Genomic DNA, 23715 nt, shown 5'->3' with positions numbered 1-23715 from the left:
CAGACTCACTAAAAACCAAAAAGCAACAAAAAGAGGACTCAAAATCAGAAATAAAAGAGGAGAAATACGACCAAAGAAATACAAAGGATTATAAAGGATTACTACAAAAAATTATATGCCAACAAATTGGACAACCTAGAAGAAATGGATAAATTCCTAGAAATATATAACCCCCCAAAACTGAAACAGGAAGAAATCGAAAATTTGAACAGACTGATTACCAGCAATGAAATGGAATTGGATGGCTTTACAGGTGAATTCTACCAAACGTTTGATGAAAAGTGAATACCTATTCTTCTCAGACTATTCAAAAAAATAGAAGAGGAAAGGAAGCTTCCAAATTTATCCTATGAGGCTGGCTTTCCTCTTATACCAAAACCAGATAAAGACACTACAAAAAAGAACTACTGGCCAAAATATTTCATGAACACAGATGCAAAATTCCTCAACAAAATATTAGCAAACCAAACCTAACAATGCATTTTATTTTATTTTATTTATTTTTCTTAAGATTTTATTTATTTATTTGTCAGAGAGAGAGAGAGAAAACGAGAGAGCGAGTGAGCACAGGGAGACAGAGTGGCAGGCAGAGACAGAGGGAGAAGCAGGGAGCCCGATGTGGGACTCGATCCCAGGATGCTGGGATCATGACTTGAGCCGAAGGCAGCCGCTTAACCAACTGAGCCACCCAGGCGCCCCTAACAATGCATTTTAAAAAAGTCATTCACCAGGGTGCCTGGGTGGCTGTTGGTTGAGTGTTGGCCTCTTGGTTTCAGTTCAGGTCATGATCTCATGGGTCATGAAATCCAGCCCTGCATCGGGCTCTTGCTCAGCAGGAAGTGTGCTTGAAGATTTTCTCCCTCTGCCCCTCCCCCTCATGCATGCATGCGTGCGCGCACACACACACTCTTTCTCTCGCAAATAAATCTTTTTGTAAAAAAGTCATTCACCATGATCAAGTGGAATTCATTTCCTGGGATGTAGGTGGGTTCAATATTCACACATCAACGCGACACAGCTCATCAACAAGAGAAAAGATCAAAACCATGTGATCATTTCAATAGATGCAGAAAAAGCATCTGATAAAGTACAACATCCATTCATGATTTAAAAAAACCCTTAACAAAGTAGGTTTAGAGGGAATATTCCTCAACATCATAAAGGCCATTTATGAAAACCCACAACTAACAACATCATACTTAATGGTGAAAAATGGAGAGCTTTTCCCCTAAGGTCAGATGCAAGGCAACAAGCCTGTTCACTCCCTTTTATTCAACCTAGTACTGGAAGTCCTAGCCACAGCAATCAGAAAAGAAAAGGTAACAAAAGGCATCTAAATCAACAAGGGAGAAGTAGCACTTTCACTGTGTGCAGATGACATGATATTTTATCAAAATCCTAAAGACTCCTCCAAAAGCTATCAGAACTAATAAATGAGTTCATAAAGTCTCAAGATACAAAGCTGATATACAAAAATTTCTGTACACTACTAATGAAGTAGCAGAAAAAGAAGTTAAGAAAATAATCCCATTTACAATATTACCAAAAGTAATAAAATACCTAGGAAGATGCTTAGCCAAGAAGGTGAAAGACTTGTACTCTGAAAACTATAAAACACCGATGAAAGAAACTGATGATGACTCAAACAAACGGAAAAATATTCCATGCTCATGGACTGGAGGAACAACTACTGTTAAAATGTCCATACTACCCAAAGCAATCTACAGATTCAATGCAATCCCTATTAAAATACTAACAGCATTTTCCACAGAACTAGAGCAATTAATCCTGAAACGTGCAGGGGACCACAAAAGACCCCAAATAGCCAAAGCAATCTTGACAAAGAGGAACAAAGCTGGAGATATCACAATCCAGAGTTCAAGAAATACTACAAAGCTGTAGTAATCAGTATGGTACTGGCACAAAAACAAATGCATAGATTAATGTAACAGAAATAAACCCAGAATTATACGGTCAATTAATCCTTGACAATGAAGAATGAAAGTGGGCCACTTTCTTATACAATACACAAAAATAAACTCCAAATGGACTAAAGACCTAAATGTGACACCTGAAACCATAAAAATCTTAGAAGAGGGCACAGGCAGTAAATTCTCTTTCACTGGCTATAACAACATTTTTCTAGGTATGTCTCCTGAGGCAAGGGAAACAAAAGCAAAAATAAACTATTGCAACTACCAACAAAATAAAAAGCTTCTGCATAGCAAAGGAAAAACCAACCAAACTAAAAGCAACCTACTGAATGGGAGAAGATATTTGCAAATGACATACTTGATAAAGGAGTAGTAACCAAAATCTATAAAGAACTTATACAACTCAACACCAGAAAAAAGAATAATCCAATTTAAAAATGGGCAAAAGGGCGCCTGGGTGGCTAAGCGCTTGCCTCTGCCTTCAGCTCAGGTCATGATCTCAGGGTCCTGGGATCAAGCCCTGCATCAGGCTCTCTGCTCAGCAGGGAGCCTGCTCCCCTCTCCCCCGCCACCTGCTTCTCTGCCTACTTGTGATCTCTGTCAAATAAATAAAATCCTAAAAAAAAAAAAAAAGGGCAAAAGACATGAAAGGATGTGTCTCCAAAGAAGACGGAAGATGGCTGACACAGGAAAAGATGCTCATCACTTATCATCAGAAGAATGCAAATCAAAACCATAGTCAGATATCACTTCACACCATACTGCAAAGAATGGCTAAAATAAACAAAAGAAACAAGTGTTGGTGAAGATGTGGAGAAAAAGGAATCTTCTTGTATTGTTGGTAGGAATGCAAACTGGTGTAGCCAATGTGGAAAACAGTATGGAGCTCCCTCAAAAACTTATAAATATGACTACCCTATGATCCAGTAATTCCAGGACTAGATATTTACCCCCAAAGTACAAAAACACTATTTTGAAAAGATATATGCACTGGGTATGTTTATTGCAGCATTATTTATAATAGCCAAATTATGGAAGTAGCCTAAGTTGCATTGATAGATGATTAGATAAGATGTGGTAGAAATATATAGTGGAATATTATTCAGCCATAAAAAAGAATTAAATCTTGCCATTTGCAACAACATGGATAGATCTATAAAGTATAATGCTAAGTAAAATATGTCAGAGAAAGACAAATACCATATGATTTCACTCATATGGAATTTAAGAAAACAAATGAACAAAGAAAAAAGAGACAAACCAAAAAACAGACTCTTAACTGTAGAGAACAAATTGATGGTTACCAGAGGGGAGGTGGGTGGGAGGATGAGAGCAATAGGTGATGGGGAAGAATACCCTTCTCATGATGAGCACCGAGTACAGAATTGTGTAATTGCTCTAGTGTATGCCTGAAACTAATAGAATACTGGATGCTAACTGGACGTTAATTATAGTGGAATTAAAATTTTACAAACTTATTAAAAATTGATTGAATAGGATACTTGAGGTATTTGTTGAATTTTTTAAATGTAGGCTCATTTATTGGAAAACTGCCAACATAATGAATAGGCTCACAATTCAAGACCGAGATTTGGACTTAGGCTATTTTTGTTTTATTTTAAATTACTTTAAAACATTTCTTAAGGGGCACCTGGTGGCTCAGTGGGTTAAGCCTCTGCCTTCTACTCAGGTCATGATCTCAGGGTCCTGGGAACCCCACATTGGGCTCTCTGCTCAGCAGGGAGCCTGCTTCTCCCTCTCTCTCTGCCTGCCTTTTTACCAACTTGTGCTCTCTCTGTGTGTCAAATAAATAAATAATATTTTAAAAAATTTCTTAAAAGTAATCTCTACACCCAATGTGGGGCTCAAACTCATGACCTCAAGATCAAGAGTGGCATGCTCTAATGACCGAGCCAGTCAGGCACCCCTATCTTTGGCTATTTTAATTTTTTTCTTTCCGTTTTTAAGTTATTATTTTTTTATTAACATATAATGTATTATTTGTTTCAGGGATACAGGTCTGTGATTCATCAGTCTTACACAATTCACAGTGCTCACCATAGCACACACCCTCCCCAATGTCCATCACCCAGCTACCCCATTCCCTCCAGCAATTGTTTGTTTCGTGAGATTAAGAGTCTCTTATGGTTTGTCTCCCTCTCTGGTTTCATCTTGTTTCATTTTTCCCTCCCTTCCCCTATGAGCCTCTGTCTTTTTTTTTTTTTTTAAGATTTTATTTATTTATTGGAGAGAGAGAGAGGGAGGGAGCATGAGAAGGGGAGGGTCGAAGCGAGAAGCAGACTTCCCAGAGAGCCCGATGCAGGACTCGATCCCAGGACTCCAGGATCATGACCTGAGCAGAAGGCAGTTGCTTAACCAGCTGAGCCATCTGGGCATCCCTGATCCTCTGTCTTGTTTCTCAAATTCCTCCTATCAGTGAGATCATATGGTAATTGTCTTTCTCTGATTATTTCGCTTACCCACATTGTTGCAAATGGCAAGATTTCATCTTTTTGATGGTCGCATAATATTCCATTGTTTGATACACACCCCCCACACACCCACCCTCCCACCCCCCACACCCACATCATCTTTATCCATTTATCTGTTGATGGACATCTAGGCTCTTTCCATAGTTTGCCTATTGTGGACATTGCTGCTATAAACACTGGGGTACACGTGCCCCTTCGGATGACTACATTTGTATCTTTAGGGTAACTACCCAGCAGTGCAATGTAGGGTAGCTCTATTTTCAACTTTTTGAGGAACCTCCATGCTGTTTTCCAGAGTGGCTGCACCAGCTTGCATTCCCACCAACAGTGTAGGAGGGTTCCCCTTTCTCTGCATCCTCGCCAACATCTGTCATTTCCTAACTTGCTAATTTTAGCTATCTTTGGCTATTTTTAAATGGTATTTTTCATTGTCTTTCCATGGTGGCAAATCTATTTGTGTGTTTATAAAGCTACTAGAAATATTTAGTTTAAAAGTTAGGATGGCACAGCAGTAGTTGGGGAAAAAAAAAAACCCAAACAGCATACCAGTTTTTATAGAATACATGATCTCTGTTTTGTGAAGTGAAAAAAACACATAGGAAAGATTTGTGGTAAGTAAACTACTAACAGTGGTCACCTCTAGGTGGGGAAACTACAAGCACCCCCATTTACCCACAGTTCTTCATACTTGGTATGAAGTACATGGTACTTGGCACATATCTTGATAAATCCAGGAAAAATAAGTAATTTTTGAGACTGCTGAGGTTTTTAACAATCAAAAATGGTTTGAGCTTTATTCAATTAGTGGTCATCCCTATCTACCTTTTATTTTTATTTGTTTTTTATTTTTTTAAAAAGATTTAATTTATTTGACAGAGAGATCACAAGCAGGCAGCGAGGCAGGCAGGGAGAGAGGGGGAAGTAGGGTCCCCGCTGAGCAGAGCCTGATGCAGGGCTCGATCCCAGGACCCTAAGACCATGACCTGAGCCGAAGCAGAGGCTTAACCCACTGAGCCACCCAGGCGCCCCATATTTTTTTTCTTTTTTAAAGAGAGAGGGAACAAGCACAAGCAGTGGGAGTGGCAGAGGGAGAAAGCAGGAGCCGTAGTACCTAGGGCTCAATCCCATGACCCTGGGATTGTGACCTGAGCCGAAGGCAGATGCTTAACCCACTGAACCACCCAGGCGCCCCTTTCTCCCTTTTAAATAAACCCTTCTCCCTGTTCAGTTGACACTGAGCTCACTGAACACCACAAAAATGTGTTGAACACCAGGAAGATGAGGAATCAATGCTGGACTTGAAAAATTCAAGAAAACTGCTATTGGTTGGGAAGATGTGAATCGAATACTTAGAACCAAATGTGGATTCCTAACTCAGCATACTTGAAAGCCGACTATGAAAGATCAGTATGTCCTATGTACCTCCTCAAAAGTTCCATCAACAAGGAATGAACAGCAAATTCCCATGATTTCTAGAGCTTATACATTTCTTTTAGAACACATAACCATTAGTCACTGGGCTCAACAGCCACATTTCTCCTCTGGGAGGGAATATGAGATGATGCATCAAGTCATGGGATAAACAATTCAACAGATATACCAAATTTTTAAATTACTAGAATTTGTTCCTGAAACCCTAGGGCTTCATTGGCTCAAAGCTTTGGTTTGAAAAAATCTTTTGTTGTACAGTCACTTCAGAAGTAAGTATTGTTTTGAAAATGCAAATTTGTCCCAACATAAATTTATAAGGAACAATCTAAGCATGATATGCATTTTGTTTGCTTAAGGGGCAATTTTGTCTGCAAGAAAAACTTAAGTGAGTGTAGAAAACTGCACCACATGAACCTTCATGATGACATTGAGTCCTACCCATCCATCTGCATCTGCTGTTAACATTTTACTTCTGATCTCATAGAACCCTATTTTGACCACTTCACAGTGTTTGTCACAAGCAGCAAGCATTCTGATGCCCATTTCCAAAGCAAATTTCTGGTTTTCTTTAAGATAACGTGCCATATTGGGGCGCCTGGGTGGCTCAGTGGGGTAAAGCCTCTGCCTTCGGCTCAGGTCATGATCCCAGAGTCATGGGATCCGGCCCCGCATCAGGCTCTCTGCTCAGCGGGGAGCCTGCTTCCCTCTCTCTCCCTGCCTGCCTCTCTGCCTGCTTGTGATCTCTGTCAAACAAATAAATAAAAATCTTTAAAGATAACGTGCCATGTTTATTTTATAGTGTTAATCTGCTTAAACATGTAACATATGTAAGACATTGTCTCAAATGTATTACTGATAAAATTTTTCAATGTTATGCCCAAATCCTCCCTTTCTCCCCTTTTAAATCCTGTGGTATTTTTACTGGACTCAGCATAGTACAGTGATTTTTAGGGACTAAGTATAATGGGATTCAAGGGGTTCAATCTCCTTTCCCAAGACATTAGTTATAGGGTGACCTTTAATATTTACATCTGGAAAAAAGTTTGCTAACAAGAATGCTCATATTAATCTTGTCCTTTTTCCTCATTCCTGTATTAACAGCTTGATAGGACCTGTGAAGCAGCTATCATCCTCACTATATTAGCAGAGGACTATACTGGTCCCCTTGGAGTCCATCCCCATCTTAACTTGTGCTTCTTCATTTGATTTGTTCAGTGACCCAGCTCTCCAAATTTTTCAGCATCTGTCAAATCGAGGGTCCAAGACTAGGGGCCAGGAGAGCATTGTTGGGACTCATTTGTCCTCAGAATGTACCTCCTCCCAAAATGGAGTCCAGCTGTGACCCTCACATACAACACACCATTCTTGATTTGCCCCTCCACTGACCCCAGGGCTGAAGTCTTTTTCAAAGACAAGACACAGAAAAGACAGGCAATCCTCCAGTCTTAACTGCAGCTGGTTGGCTTATTTACAGAGAACTGCCATGAACAGCTTAAGTCAGCTGTGAAAATCTTCCCCAGTTAGGAAAGGGAACCTCTTTGTATGCAGCCAGTGGCCTGGAGCTTGCCTACATTTCATTTTTGTTTGAAAGTCACTTTGCTTTCATTAAAAGAACCAGGTTGATTACTATGAAAGCCAAAGTACTCAGTTCCTATACCTTTCATATAGTTTCAAGGTGTCACTATTGAGATTACTGTGTTACCAGGTATGTCATAACTTGAGCCTGAATTTTGGCCACCTGCTATACCCCAGTTCATAGTGCATAGTATAGTTGTAGAATGGTAATTGAATCGGTTTTTTCTTCCTCTTCTGTGGTCAACACTCCTGATCTGGTCTGGCAGAACATCTTTGATAGGCTGGCATCTAGAGATAGAATAAGCCAAATTTATGTTTCTGTATCTTTGGTATGTGTACACACACAGAATAAGCAAAGTAAAGGTATGAGAGCATATTTTTCTTCTGAAGCTCACTAATCTTACAGAGATATCATTAAACCCACATTCCACCTACCAGAGGGAAATAACAAGAAACTAGACATTTTATGGGTGTTATAGTCTCAGAATGTGTTGGCAAAAGAGAAATGGATTTGGACTCATGTAATTCATTGGTCAGGAAAAGGAATTCACATTCAGGTCCAAAATTACACTAAAAAGGGAGGGACCTAAATATTCAGCACAAGTTTCCCTATATTAAGTCTCTCTGAAGCTTGTCAGATTATTCTACACATTTATTACTTACTCTCTATCACTATCAGGAGGAAACAGACATGCTCAGATGGTTTCATATATGAGAAGCATCTGAGTCAAGCAAAAGGATGGAGGGAACAAGGTAAATGGTCAGAGGAATTGCTCCATCAGGGAGCAACTGACCAGCAGTATGGTAAGTAGCACAACTGCCAGCCGTCTCAAAGTCAGATGTATTTAGTAAGCATTATAGTCCATTCATCCCACCCTGCCTCGCCAAGAATTAAGTCACTAGCATGAAATTCAGACCACGGATAGAATCAAATACTCTTATTAGAGGAGTCTCCTTTGAAAGAAGCCACACTGCCTTAGTTTAGCTATTCTGTAGGGTTTGTAGTATGGTTAAAAAGGTGGCTCAAACAACAGCCAAAGAAGCAAAACCATTTGGAAGAAAATCAGCTTAAGCCTCTGGGTTCTTGGTAGACTTTAGGGGACGAGCAGGCAGTCTACTCCAGAATTATTATCTTGGGCTTGAAATTAATTTCACCACAAAATTAAATCAAATAGGACTTTTGAAAGTGTTAAGCAAAAAGTGCCATTTATGCAATGAAACATGTTTTGAAAAACATTAAAAAGTCAAAAACTTACAGAAGAAGATTCACATATCATTTTAACTGTGCTTCAGCCCAGTTTTTCTACCCAAGTAGTCATCATCCCTCCCATTAACTCTTATGCCACATGGGGCATTAATGTGAAATGTAACTGCTCACATTCCTGGCTGAGTCCTGCCTGAGTGGAAGGTGATATAATAAATAGCTCACATGGAGCTGAAAATGGTAGATATAAACAACAGGATAAAAACCAAGCAACTGGGGCACCTGGGTGGCTCAGTGGGTTGAGGCCTCTGCCTTCGGCTTGGGTCATGATCTCAGGGTCCTGGGATCAGGCCCCGCATCAGGCTCTCTGTGCAGCGGGGAGCCTGCCTCCTCCTCTCTCTCTGCCTGTCTCTCTGCCTACTTGTGATCTCTGTCTGTCAAATAAATAAATAAAATTTAAAAAAAAAAAAAACAAAAAACAAACAAACAAAAAAACCCCAAGCAACTTGCAAGGTCACAACTTGGGCTACTTGCTTTTTTCTTTTAAATTGTTCTTTCAGATGAAGATAAAAGGCTGTCCCCTGAATATCCTGCAGGGGTCAGTGGAGAACTACATATTTCCAGGAGCATTCAAATAGGGCAATGTGAACCTCAAAGCGACCAACTGGTAACAGCTATTAAAACCAAGACTTCAAAATTAAAACAAATTACCAAGCAAAACTCATATTCAACTGAGGCTGGCTGACTTTAGCCTCTTCCCTACCACTGCTTCCCCTTCTTCCCACCCACAAAACTGTATTATCAGCTGTCTCTGCTATGAAAAACACTTAGTTGAAACAGATCACATATGCTCATAATCATGGCTTTTTAATTCATTTATGGGTTCTTCTTTCAATGAGAAAGTGTTCATAAATAACAAATGGGAGTTACCTGTATTCCTTTCTTTAGCTGGGCCACAGCACAAGTAAGTTGAGACACTTATGATGGCTCATAAAATCTATAGAAAAGCTGGAAACTTATAAGGAGAAATGTTCCAGAAGAGAATGTTATAAGAAAATGCAAGCAGTCATCACGACAATGAACCCCCAGTAGTATGTTAAAAGGAAGAACTCTGGAACAAGCCATTTTCTGATAAAGTCCTTTTAATGGAAAATGTAAAACCCCTTTCAACTTTAATGTACAAAGCCATATGTAACACTTGCACTTTTAACAAATAAAAGCAAGCCAATGTTTTAAAAAAATACATCATTAAATGTATATATGTATATATTTACATAGCATATTAAGTTTAATATTTAGCTTTAAAAGTTCACATAAATTTTACCAAAATGAGACAATTTTAAATAAATTACACCTTTTGAAAATGTTTAATTGTACAGTCAATAGCTTCAACAAAATATTGAAGTGTCCTTATTTAGTATCTACTTTATATACTTCATATTTTACAAATTTTACAATTATTTGGCAGTAATTTTCTGATTATGACATGAATGCTGTGCGATTCAGCAATTTCCCAAATGCAGGCAATAGCTGGTGTTTGTGTCCTATTCTCACAGTAACTGTCTCAATGTAGTGAAAAATATCAGTTATTTTAGTAAACTGTACAAGGTCACATTTACACTTGATCAACAATATAGCATAGAATTTTGTGTTTTTCTTTTTTTCAAAAATAAATACATCATTTTAAATCTGGCATTTTCACAAACATCATATACACTATAATACAAAAACAGCTAGGAAGCGCTGCTTTTTAAATTTAGCTTGTTTTCATAACTAACATCGAATCACAGGGGCTGTGACGTATGCTATACTGCTGCGGTATCAGTAACAAGTAATTACTACAAAAGAGAATTTCTTGGCACTGATGGTTTTATGAAGCTTAAGTCAATGTGCATACATAACGTCGTTCGAGAGTAAGTAATTCCAGTTCAATGGCCTAAAAACATGAAACTGGACCACACCTAATTTTCTTCCATATCCTCTACTTCATCTTCATGTATCTTCAAAGCTCTCACCATTTCCTTGACTGCATGATACAATATATTTTTAACCTGAAAGAGATGTTGGCATTTCTAATCACTTTTGCTGGAGATAAAAGTAACAAATGAAAATTGCTATATTAAAATTTTTTTTTTCTTAATGAAACAAAGCCAAATTCAAGAAAAATAAATGTCATAGTTAAAAATGTTAAACTGCAAGTCAGGATAAGGGCCACTAAAAATCATACAATTAAATGCATATTGTTAACCTGTGGCTGTTATCCAAATATGACAAACTAGGCAGTGATTACCCAAGCAGTTCTGCAGGTTTCCTATTTCTGAAAGAAAAGTCATGCAGAGTAGGAGCTCGTTAGAAAGTTCGTCTCTTACCTGTAGTTTATCATCATAATTGATTTCCTCCTTCAAAAGTCTCAGTTCCTGTGTTAAATGAAATGACTGTACAAGATGTTCTGGAGACACAAAGTCTTCAGTTACCTGAATACAGCTGTGAAAATTCTGTACCTATCCCCAAAACAAAAACAGTGAAATATCAATTTTAGGAGGCAGCACTATCAGAGAACTTATTTTCTCCAAAACATCAAATGCATTTCAAAGCAGAACAGGACTTTATAAATTGAGTATTTTTACATGGTGAAAAGAACAGAACTTTCCCAGGAATCCTTCAGAGAGGCTGATAATCAGATCCTAAATTATCAGTTTAGTCAAGGTGATTTTTTGGTGTTACTTTAGCAACAACAACAACAACAACAACAACAAAGCTAACTGGAAGGTATCTGTTTTACCATTCAGTGCAAACAATCTGATGTTTGTTGGTGCTCCTTTGGCTTTCAGCATTTGGGTCATTTCACTGTTAACTTTTACTTTTTTTAAGATTTTTTTTTTTTTTTTTGAGAGAGAGGGGAGGGGCAGAGGGAAGAAGAGAATCTCAGGGAGACTCCCCATTGAGCATGGAACCCAACTTGGGGCTTGATCCCAGGACCCTGAGATCATGACTTGAGCCAAAATTACGAGTTGGACGCTTAACCGAATGAGCCATCCAGGCGCCCTTCCCTGTTAACTTTTACAACAGAACACAGATGAAAGCAAAAGAAACGAAATTTAGTTTGTGAGGAATGGGGGTGAAAACTAGTTCCAGATATCTACTGCTCACAACAGTTTTAGAATTACCCTAGGATTTTATTTGTGCCTTTCTTTCAAATACTAAAGTATACCTTCAGGCTCCAGTGGCATCAGTACAACTGTTTTTAATAATTATCCCTCCCCTAACTAAATGGTTTTTGGAAGAAGCCAGGCAACAGTCTTATCTGTTGGGGCACCTGGGTGGCTCAGTGTGTTAAGCCTCTGCCTTCGGATCAGGTCATGATCCCAGGGTCCTGGGATCAAGCCCTGCACTGACTGGGCTCTTTGCTCAGCAGGGAACCTGCTTCCTCCCTTCTCTCTCTGCCTGCCTCTCTGCCTACTTGTGATCTCTCTCTGTCAAATAAATAAATAAAAATCTTTAAAAAAAACCAAACAGTCTTAACTGTTATTTGTACACCATGTACAAATTGACTCAGTACTTCACTATTTCTTGGAATTGTTTTCTATTAATGCTTAGTATAATCACACAGAAGGACTGGGCTGATCCAATCTGGATTTTATGACATTTTAGGTTGTCTTCTAGTGATATGAATGGATATCATAGAATTCCTAGGAAAAGAGAAATAACTGAAAACTAATTCTAATTTTTAAAAAAGATTTTATTTGCTTGGGAGAAAGATAAAGGGAGAAGCAGAGGGAGAGGGACAAGCAATCTCCACACTGAGCATGGAGCCTGACACAAGACCCTGAGATCAGGATCAGAGCTGAAATCAAAAGTTAGACATTCAACCAACTGAGCCACCCAGCCATGCCAACACCAATCCTAATTTTTAGGTTTAATTGGGAGGTGTGAGAAGAAGAAGATAGTTAAGTGGGGAACAGAGAACAGTGAAAAAAATCTAACAACAGAGTGATGGAATCCAAAGGCACTGAAATTCCTCCTCCGGGCATAATGCCTACCTGAACAGCTGCTCAAGTCTGCGCGTTGTTTAAGTCAAGCACTGTCCCTATGCTATCACCTGATAGCATATATAAACATTCTCTTGCTTTAACCATTAGGTTGTTGGTTCCTCTGCAGAATGAACATAGTGATGCCTCACATTTTCAGCGCTGCTATACAGTCTCCCTGGATCTTCACTATGTGTCTCTAGAACAGATGCTCTATTTCACAGAGCAGGAAACTATGGATAAGAAGTTCAGTGCCTGTTCCAAGAAAAATCAGCCAACAAATGGCAAGCCAACAGGAGCCCAGCTTCTGTAACATCTTGTCTAACAGATGCTTTATGGTCCTATATTAACTCAGTCACACCAGCATAGTTTCCAAATGTCCTGTCTTGTTATGTCTTTCACTTATGTGAACATGCTGTGGGGATTAAGTCCTTCAAAAGTTCTGGCATGTACCTTTCTTTGAGCATGTCTAGTTCTACTGTTTTATAATTTGTCTCTTCATCGATATCCTATTTTGTTCATATGTCATCTTCCTGATTTTCTTCCCCAATTTCCTTTAGCTCTCTGAGTACATTTAAGACAGCTGAAAGAAAGTCTATGTCTAGTAAGTCCAGTGTCTGTGCTTCCTCAGGGACAGTTTCTGATGATTATTATCCCTTTTTGCTGAAAACTGGACACCTGAACATTATAATGTGGTCACTGGAAATCAGATTCTCTCTCTACCTCACTGTTGCTGCTGATTATTGGACAAGGCTGTAGTCATCCATTTCTTGTTACTTTCCCACACTATTCTTGCAAAAGCTGTGTTCCTTGTTGGGTGTGATCACTGAAGTCTGTTCTGTTACCTCAGTGGTCAGTCAGTGACCTGGCAGAGATTTCCTTAAATGCCAAATCAGATGTCCTTTTCTTCACTGAACAGTCCCCCAACTGATGTAAATTTGGATTTGATTCCAGAGTTCTAAAAAAGTTGATTCTGTCAGTTTTTGCCAGTTCATGGTTGTTTTAAATAAATCACTTTTAGAACTGTGACTTTTATTAGTGCTTAAAAATGGTATTATGCATTCTAATGACCTCCGCCTGATAATATTTTGCTTAAAGGCCTACAGGTTAGTTTGAAGAGATAAGGTTCAGTCTTAAAAGCAGAACCCATTTGAACTTCCCATTCCACTAATTCCTTTTTTTGGCTATCTTTGATTCATTTATATTTCACTTCTTTGACAGATTGTCTTATTCATAGTTGCCTGTGGGATCAACTGTAATCATAAATAGGTAGTGTTAAGAAAATGTAACTCTTGCCATATACATACTGACTTATGAGAATTTAAGAGTGAAAGATTTTGCCTGAAGTTCTTTTAGCATTATTATATTATAGCAATATTATATATATTATAGCAATATTATAAACTATGGATGACTAAGCATAATCAATTAAGATAAACAATTAAGGACAAAAAGATTTTGTGGCTTTAAAAAAAAAAAAAGGCTGCTCTTTAAAATGAAGGCCACTGGGGTGCCTGGGTGGTTCAGTCAGTTAAGCTTCTGCCTTCGGCTCGGGTCATAATCCCAGGGTCCTGGGATCAGGTCCCACATCGGGCTCCTTGCTCAGTGGGGAGGCTGCTTCTCCCTCTGCCCCTCTCCCTGCTCTCTCTCAAATAAATAAAATCTTTAAAATGAATGAATGAATAAATAAATAAACAAATAAAATGAAGGCCACTGAGGACATCAGGGTACTAGAGTTAAGACAAGGTAAACCCTGGAGGTCAGGGTCCACCTGCTCCATCTGGTGATATACTGGGGTTCCACAGATTCACTCATGTTTGCCAAAAGAAGATCAGCCTGCCATTGTTCTTAATATATGGAGGGTTGTGGCTATGATACTTTCCCTCAGTGTGGCTTCTCAAAGTGCTCACTGCTGACAAACCAAAGAATACAATGTATCATATCTGGTCAAAACCATTTTTTGATAGGTGCCTTGTGTTTGTAAGGACTTTCTATCTCATGGTTTTTGAAGTGTGGTCCTCAGAGAGTATTGTAAGCATCACCTGGGGACTTGATAGAAATGTAAAATTTCAGGTCCCGCAGACCCACTGAATCAGAAATTCTGGGGGTAGGGTCCAGCAATCTGTTTTATCAAATCTTCTAGGAAATCCTGATGTATGCTAACACGCGAGAAGCACTTACTTAGACTTTGGGTTTATTTCAAGGGCTACCTGTAGTCTATTGGAAGTGAAGTCATCAATGAAAAGCTTTCAGGACCTCTAAAGACTAAGTAAGTTGTAAATAATTACATCTCAAATGCAAGTTAATATTGTGGACATAGAGTTCTTACTTCCTTTTAATTCCCTCTCAAAACCACATTATCATCACTTCTGAGTCATGGACAACACCCTTTCAAAAGAGTACAAATAACCATGCTGTCATTATCACACCACATAAGGAAAAGACAGAAATTTTTGTGCTTATAGCTGGCAATTCTATGCCAAAGTATGCAGCAGAGTGGTCTTGGAACACTCAGCAAGTTAGTAGCAGAGCTCAGAATAGAATTTGCCAATCTAGGTTATACATGCTGTATTTAAGTATAACATCTTTTATACTCTAGAAATGAAATTCGCCCTCTAGAATCTAAATGATATTTCCATATATCTCAAAAGAAAGCATGTTTTCCTATATACTTATGTATATAGTCATAACTGGAAGTTAGATTCCAACCTAAGTAAACTTTTTGAAGGGGCCAGAAGACACATGAAGAGGCCAAAATTTACATGTTTGTACAAAGAGTACAATACATATAAATTATGTAAAGTTGTAACTTTGTTTTTATCTGTACTTGTGCAAAAATATGTTGTGTATGAGAACATATTTTCAGGCTGTCAGGACTTACAAATATTTAAGTGCATTATTCTAAACATGGGAAAGAGCAATGAAAAACCCATAAAAACTCTGTCCTCATGAACTTTATATTCCAGGTGGGGATTAAAAGACAATAAACAAGGTAAATAAATTATGAATAATATTAGAAGGTGATGATCGAAATGGGGAATAAAGCAGGGAAGATGACAGGGAACTGGGGGACACAATTTGCACTTTAAAACTAGGGTGTTAAGGAAGACCTCACTGAGGAAGGTGACATTTGAGCAAATAAACCTTTAAAGAATGTGAAGAAGCAATTAGAGATCTCTCATAGAGATCTGAAAAAAGAATTCCAGGCCAAAGGATTAGCAAGCACAATGGCCTTGGGGAGGAAACTTGCAGGGTGTATGTGAAAACCATAGAGAGGGCAGGGTAACCAAAGAGAAGTAAGGAGGAGGGAAGTAGGGAAGAAAGGTAGTGAAGAAAGGCAGTGAGACTTGAACAGGATACAAATACAGATCATTCAGGGCCTTGTGAAGCTTTGAGCAGTATTATGTGAACTAAACTTTTTAACACGATCACTATGCCTACTATTTTGAGAAAACATGGCTCTCCACCCACAAAAAAACAACAGCAGAGAGACATGTACATGGCACAGAATCTCTGTGGTAAACACTGACGGCCTCTGCAGGAGGGCAACTGGAGGCAAAGGTGAGAAAAAGACTGAATTTTTACTGTGAAATCTATTGTACTATTTAGATTTTTAATTAACATATAATGTATTATTTGCCCCAGGGGTAGAGGTCTCTAAAATCATCAGGTTTACACATTTCACAGGACTCACCATAGTACATATTCTCCCCAATGTCCATATGTACTACTTAGATTCTTAAAAATTGTGTCACTGTGTTACATTTCTTTTTTTTTAAGATTTTATTTATTTATTTGACAGACAGAAATCACAAGCAGGCAGAGAGGCAGGCGGGGGTGGGGGGTGGGGGGAGGGAGCAGGCTCCCTGCTGAGCAGAGAGCCTGATGTGGGGCTCGATTCCAGGACTCTGGCATCATGACCTGAGCCAAAGGCAGAGGGTTAACCCACTAAGCCACCCAGGGGCCCCGTACATTTCATAATAAAAATTGAGACAGCATAAAACAACTAAACTATCCATACTACCCCCAAAATCGAACCTTGGTCCATACTTTGCACAATGTATAAAAATTAACTAAAAATGGATTATAGATCTAAATTTAAAACTAACCACAATAAAGCTTTTAAAAGAAAATGTAAGAGAAAATGTTTGCTATCTTGGGCTAGGCAGCAATTCTGGGTATACATAATAAAAGTATGATACATAGAAGAAAAAACTGATCACCTGAACCTCATCAGAATTAGAACACTTCTCTTTGGAACATATCATTAAGAAAATGTAAGGACAAGCCACAGATTAGGAGAATATATTTGCAAAGTATATATTAGATAAAGGGCTTATAAAGTATTGTAGTTAACACTCAAAACTCAGAAAAAAGAAAAATGGAAAAATGTATAAAATATTTGAACACACAGATTCACCAACATAGATATATGGATGATGGCAAATAAACACATGATAAGATGCTAGACATACTTAGTTATTAAGAAAAAGTAACTTAAACCTACAATGTGATACCAATGCACACTTATTCAAATGTTTAAAAACAAAACTGACAAGCAGAGGAAATGGAACTCACATATACTACTTTGGGGAACAGAAAATGGTACAATCACTTTGGAGAACCACCTGACAGCTTCTTGTAAAGTTAATCATACATTTATTTTATGATCAGGAAATCCCATCACTTGGTGTTTATCAAACTAAAATGAAAATCGATGTTCACAGAAAAACCTGTATGCAAATTTTTTGGTGGCTTTACTTATTATTTGTCCCAAGGTGGAAAACACCCAAATGTTCTTCAGTTGGTGAATGGATTAAGAAACTGTTGCATTTATATAATGAACAACTACCCAGCAATAAAAAGGATCCAAATACTGGTATATACAACAACATGGATGAATCTCAAATGTATTATATGTTGAATAAGAAAGTCAGAACTATAGGAGGAAAACTAAGTAGTTGTAGGAATGTAGGAATGAGAGATGACTAAAAAAAGGCAGGAGGGAATTTTTAGGAGTAATCCAAGTGTTTGGTATTTTGTTGTGTTGTTACCTACTATATAGTTCTCAAAACTTAAAGAACTGCACGCTAAAATTATACCTCAATTTAAAAAACTGCACTGTGCAGTTTAACTTTAAGAAAATAAATATTGGGTAAGTTAAATATAAAAGGATTTTCAAGGGAACCTGTCTTATATTATCACAAAAATTCTTTCTATGTACAAAATAGTACAGAATGTACTATTCTCTTAAATAGGCTACTCCATTTAGCTCTTTTCTGATAAGAGACTAGAAGGCAAAAAGATGGTATGTGGGAACTTGAATCATTAACGATAAAACATCTCTGAAATGATCAGGTAAGACCATGAGACAAAAAAAACAATTTAACATAAATAATGCATTAAACTTAGTACAATTAACACATTTTTTCCTCTAGGAAGTTATCGTCATGAAACAGGTATATTTATTATGATGTCTGTATTTTACTGTCATAAATGCTATTTGATATCTAAGTGATAAATCTAACCCTGAGCTTGACATGTTAAAAACTAAGCAACTATTATCACTTAAGGAATATTTGTGCTATTACATAATGGTGTCACAATGCTGCACAGGCAGTAATTGCATATACAGTTATATAAAATGTGGAAAACATTCCATCTGATACATCTCAACTATCAGGTGGTAGAAGAGGTGGGGAACCAACTCTGAGGGTAACTAGCTTTCGGGGTTCTTGGATTTCCTCTGCACACTCTGCTACTATGAGGGCTAAGCTGGTGTGTGGTAGCTCCAATCTATTTATAGAAATCCACTGTATACTTTTAATCCAATCCTCCATGCCCATTATCTATTCTATGCCTTTTTTCCAGGTCCACAGAGTCAAGCCACAGAAACAAAGATAATGTGTTTATTTTAGTTTTTAAAATTTGTGGATCAATAGCTATAAAAATTACATTATCATCTTTCTTTGGACACACTATTGCTATGTTAGCAAACAAGGCAGGAGTTACACTAAAAGCCTGAGTTATGGAATGTTCTAGCGAACACTTCATTCTGCTCAGTTTGGTGCCTAGAAAATGTGTGATCTCAGGTCTTAATACTTAAGTGTTAAGTCTCCCTACTGAGAACTAAATATATAGTATGTCTCTCTTTCCTCCTTAAAAAGTCTTTAAAAAAAAAAAAAGAAAAAAGATTTCGATCCACTAAGTGGAAACAATATAAATATGGAAATCTGGCTCACGTTGAACCAATTTAAGTTCTCAAAGCATTTAGTCATGTCAGATCTCTTTAAGCACTGGAAAATTATGATAGTGGTTTCTTAATGAAAGCAAACTGGGTACAGGTCATTCTCTTACTTATCAGGACTTCCTTTTCAAATTGGTTCCTTCAGTAATAGACACGTGAAAAGTAAGTTCTTGTTTACCTGATGAAGGGCTCCCGCTGGTAAGACAATGGCGTCACCAAGAAACTGAATGAGAGTCCAGGTCCTAACTCCGTACTCCTCAAGTAGTCTTTGGCGGAGCTTTTTGTTCACGTACCAACTTTGGTCACGTATTGGATCATGTTCTGGGAGAACTTCAATGCCTTGTTCTTTTGAAATCTGCAGTATGGATTAAAATGAAAATATACACTTCAATTTTAAGTAAGGGAAATGGTAAATTCTGTTCAGATAAATTCCAATTTTCTTTGCAATAATCATCTTTTGTTCTTAGAATCTCATGGAACGATACATGTGCTTAAGTTAAAGAAAATAATATTCTACAACAATTTGAAAAGCCAAGGGATATTAAACCATTACTGCACATTGAGATGCTGTTAATAAATGGGCTGTTAATAATGGGCGCCTGGGTGGCTCAGTCAATTAAGCGTCTGCCTTCGGCTCAGGTCATGATCCCAGGGTTCTGGGATAGAGCCCCGCATCAAGCTCCCTGCTCCGCGGGAAGCCTGCTTCTCTCTCTCCCACTCCCTCTGCTTGTATTCCCTTTCTTGCTGTCTCTCTCTGTGTCAAATAAGTAAATAAATAAAATCTTTAAAAAGAATAAAAAAATAAAGTGAATCATACTACCACCTTCTCACCTCTTCCATTCACCATGAAGTTTCCATCCATTTGGTTTCTTCTTTATAATTATTTCAACAGTACAGCACAGAGATTAGGAAAAGCTTAGTTTAGTAGCTTTTTTTTTGTCAAAAGCCAAACTATCCATACGTATGGACTTAAAGATTTCTTGATCTTGCTTTTTTTTAAATGTAAGTACAAAGATAAATATCTTTATATTGCTAACCCTCTAATCTCTGACAAATCAATTTCAAGGGACCCTTTTACTAACCAGTGAATTAACCATCCTGCTTTAAAAAGCATAATTTATAATATTTTAAGTTAAAATACTGGTAGGTATTGTGAGATAAGACAATAGGTACAGAGCTATAGCTCCTTTACTTCGTATTGAACAGAGACAAACCTTAAGTCCATTCTGAAAGAAAATGAAGTATAATGAGAAAAGCAGCAATAATGGTCCCTTGAGAGAAATGCCTGTAGTTGCATATTTAGCAAATATTTGAGCAAAGGACTGAACTAATCATTCTAAATTAATGTGTTTCATTCAGTGTTTAACAACTAAATTAAGGTATGATTACTCAAAATTTCAGTCTATTCAAATAAGTGTAGCAGAGCAATTGATGTGGTTAGGAGCAGAATTACTGCCTATGTTAACAGCCAAACTATTAATAAAAAAAAAAAGATCCTACCTTCTTTAGATGTTTCTATAACATATTTTTATATCCTATAATTTTCACCACTTTTCAATAAGGGTAACCTCTGACTCATCAACAGATTAGTTCGTTATATAAGGTAGGGGAGCACTAGCAACTGAGAAGAAGTTGTCATTCAAAGACTTCAACCTGAAAAGGGCTTTAAAAGGAGCAAGAGAAAGGAGCTTTTGACTTACAACAATAGTAAGAAGTTCCCTCCTCTTTTGAAGTAAAAATTACCTAATGATCCTATATTCCTGAATGCCAAATGAAGTTACATTAAAAATTACTAAGTCCTTGGCTCAAGGTAAAGAGATAAACTATTTGCGACTTAAATTTATACCTTCTGAAGAAATTCCCTTATCTTGTCAATGTCTTTCCCCGCATAAATATGCCACAGAGCACCAGGTATTTCACTTGAGTCCTTCAATCGTTTTCTTAAAATGTCATCCAAATCTTCCTCCTCAAATTTCTTGAGTATTCCTGAAACATAAGAGAATATTTTCAAATTGGTCATTAAAGACCACCAGAAAGCTAAGTATCCTAGAATTGATCTATGGGAGCAGAACAGTGCCAGACTAGATCAGGACTCTTAAAGAGGAAGTAAACCCAGTTAAACTGTTACAGAACAGAAAACACTGACCATGCATAACAAGGGACAGAGTAATGGTAACTTTCCCAGATCATTTGTTTTCTGCAAACCAAGGAACAAGAGACTAAAAACTCAAGGGTTTCTAAATCATACTTCATCAACTTTCTTCCTGTCCCAAGGGGGTGGTCGTAACAGTGATTTGTACTCATACACCATTTCCTAACTTACACAAGACTTTCATGGCTACTACTAACTACTTAGTAAGGTCAAGGATCATAACCTCTATTTTATTTTGGGGACAGACAGGGAGAAGAAAAGAGAGAATCCCTAAGCAGGCAAGTACCAGCTCAGTGTGGAGCCTGACCTGGGGCTCAATCTCATGACCCTGGGATCATGACCTGAGTGGATCATGACCCGAGTGTAGCTGGTGCCCCAACTACACCGAACATTTTAAAAGAAATGTTCTTTTTGTTAAGGACCTATTTAGCCAGAGCGATTCCAATCCGGTTAAACAGTGATTTTGTTGTTTATGCAGTAAAACTTAAACTGACCCTGCCCCCCCTTCCCAGGGGAACTTACTTAAAAGCAAGTCCAGGAAACCAGTAAAATATGGTCCACCAGTCCCTGATAACAGAGCCTAAATACAAGAGCGGGTCAGGTCAGGTGGAGATAACAGCACGAATGCAGGGATGAGTCGGGTCAGGTGGAGACATCCAATCAGTGGGGCGCACATACTGTCTCCCTAGCTACCAAAGAGTGTGGGCCCCACCTTTTGGGCGCCAATTCGGCCCAAGGTGATAGGCTAGTTCAAATAGCCTACTATGGGGTGAATTGTAGTTCAACTGGCCACCCGTGTGTGACCTAGCATGACTGTGCAGCTTTCTCTGTGTGTTACAATCTCATTGGCCACCTGTGTGTGGCCAGGCCCAACCACATAGCCTTTGTTCTATAAAAGTTAGTCTATAAGGCAGGGAGGGGTCGCCTCTTTGTAAGAGACGGCCCTGGCTGGTCAGTTTGATTCTTGATGCTTGGCGCGAAATAAAGCTTTGCTTAACCTTCGCTTTGTATCAGTCTCGCTCCTTTAATCACGGACTCATTATTGGGGGACCTTTCACTTTTCAGAGTAAATTTATTGCTTGCTACAAAGAATACATGAAATGTTTCCTAATTTTAACAGTAAATTCTTTCTTATGTTTAAAGTTGGTGGCAAGGATTTCTTTATTCAGTCATTTATTCTTTATTCAGTAGGTCCTGGGATCAAGACCCCCATCAAACCCCCTGCTCGGCGAGGAGTCTGCTTCTTTCTATCGCTCTGCTCCTCTCCCTGCTCATGGTCTTTCTTTCTCGCAAAATAAATATATAAAATCAAGAAAAAAAAAAAGGAGGAGGGGGATTATTGGGGTAGGGAAAACTTTTTTCATTTTCTTTGAAGATTTTATTTATTTATTTGACACAGAGAGAGATCACAAGTAGGCAGAGAGGCAGACAGAGAGAGAGGGGGAAGCAGGCTCTCTGCTGAGCAGAGCCCCTGATACAGGCCTCAATCCCAGGACCCCAAGACCATGACCTCAGCTGAAGGCAGAGGCTTAACCCACTGAGTCACCTAGGTGTTCCGAAAGCTTTTTTTAAAATGAAGGCCTCTAGGGGGAGGGAGATGACATTGAGCCACACTTTGAAGCGATTTGCCAGGGAGACAGGTAAGTAGGTGGAGGAAAAAGCATATGCTTTAAATAAGCGGGTGTTTCTTGAGGTTTTAGGCATTTACCCTAAAACACTCTTTTGGTGACCATCTTTAAAGAGTGGCAAAAGCTTCAGATAAAGACAGCCACAGGATTAAAATGATGAAATGTTTTCTTAAAAGACAAAATACTATACTTATAAATGAGGGATGGGCGGCGAGCAGGAACAAGGATGAATAACAAAGGCTCAGCATTTAAGGACATGAAAGACTAGTAGAGGAGAAAAGCAAGTATAAATTCTGTATTATAGAACAAATGCTAAAGGGGTTGATTTGAACAAAGTGCAGTGAGGCACAGAAGAGATAATGAACTCTGTGGAGTCACAGGCTTTGAAAAGATAATCTAAACCACAAGTCATACTTTCTGTATTAGAGCTAGGACTACAACCCAAGTGTGCCTGACTCTCAAATCCTTGGGAGTGGAGGTGGTGAAGAGTTTATCGATTATAATCAATGTCAATTTAGGAAGCCGAGAAACAGCATAAAAATGAGTTTCTAGTTTTGGGGGAATTTAGGCTGTGTTTTATGGAGCTGTCAAATATACAGAAAAGTAGAGTGAATACTATAGGAACCCCCATGTCCTCAGCACTTAGTCACTAAGCTTTAGATACCTTCTTGGCTTCAGATACAGAGCTGGTTATGTACATGGTGGTTGAGTCATGCATAGAATTTCACATAAAGTACATGTAAACTAGAAAGGTAGGAAAAAAATTCTCTGACTCTAGGAAAGCCTGGGATTCTATAGGTTAGTTAAGAACTAGGGGAGTAGTATCACAGAAGCCAAGGGCAGTATCTGAGAAGAGGCAGTGATTAACAGTGCATTTATTTCAGAAGGGCAAGCATTAAGACGACCAGAAAGAAACCACTGAAACCACTTATCCAATTGTGAATGTTAGTGAGGGCTGCTGTAAGTAATTTCAGTGGGGCAGCAGGTCTAAGGCCAACTTGCATAGAACTGAAATGTGAGTAAG

At 38.3% G+C, this 23715-nt stretch overlaps 1 protein-coding gene across 6 annotated transcripts in view; it reads right to left on the bottom strand.

Annotated features, from left to right (window-relative positions):
* Window positions 1-9764: 9764 nt before the first annotated feature.
* Window positions 9765-23715, bottom strand: part of JMJD1C (jumonji domain containing 1C) — a 339678-nt gene continuing 325727 nt past the window's right edge. For all 6 annotated transcript variants that reach the window (XM_080822676.1, XM_080822673.1, XM_080822678.1 and 3 more), the window contains 4 exons: window positions 20758-20897; window positions 19090-19266; window positions 11006-11137; window positions 9765-10687 (listed from right to left, as the gene is read on the bottom strand). In XM_080822676.1, coding sequence (XP_080678802.1) covers window positions 10598-10687; window positions 11006-11137; window positions 19090-19266; window positions 20758-20897 — 539 coding nt within the window. In that variant the 3' untranslated portion in view covers window positions 9765-10597. The remainder of the gene's footprint in view (window positions 10688-11005; window positions 11138-19089; window positions 19267-20757; window positions 20898-23715) is intronic.

This window comes from Martes martes, assembly GCF_963455335.1.
Source record: "Martes martes genome assembly, chromosome: 14".
NCBI lineage: Eukaryota > Metazoa > Chordata > Mammalia > Carnivora > Mustelidae > Martes > Martes martes.
The sequence above is the reverse complement of the archived record's forward strand: the minus strand, read 5'-3'. Positions and strand labels throughout refer to the sequence as shown.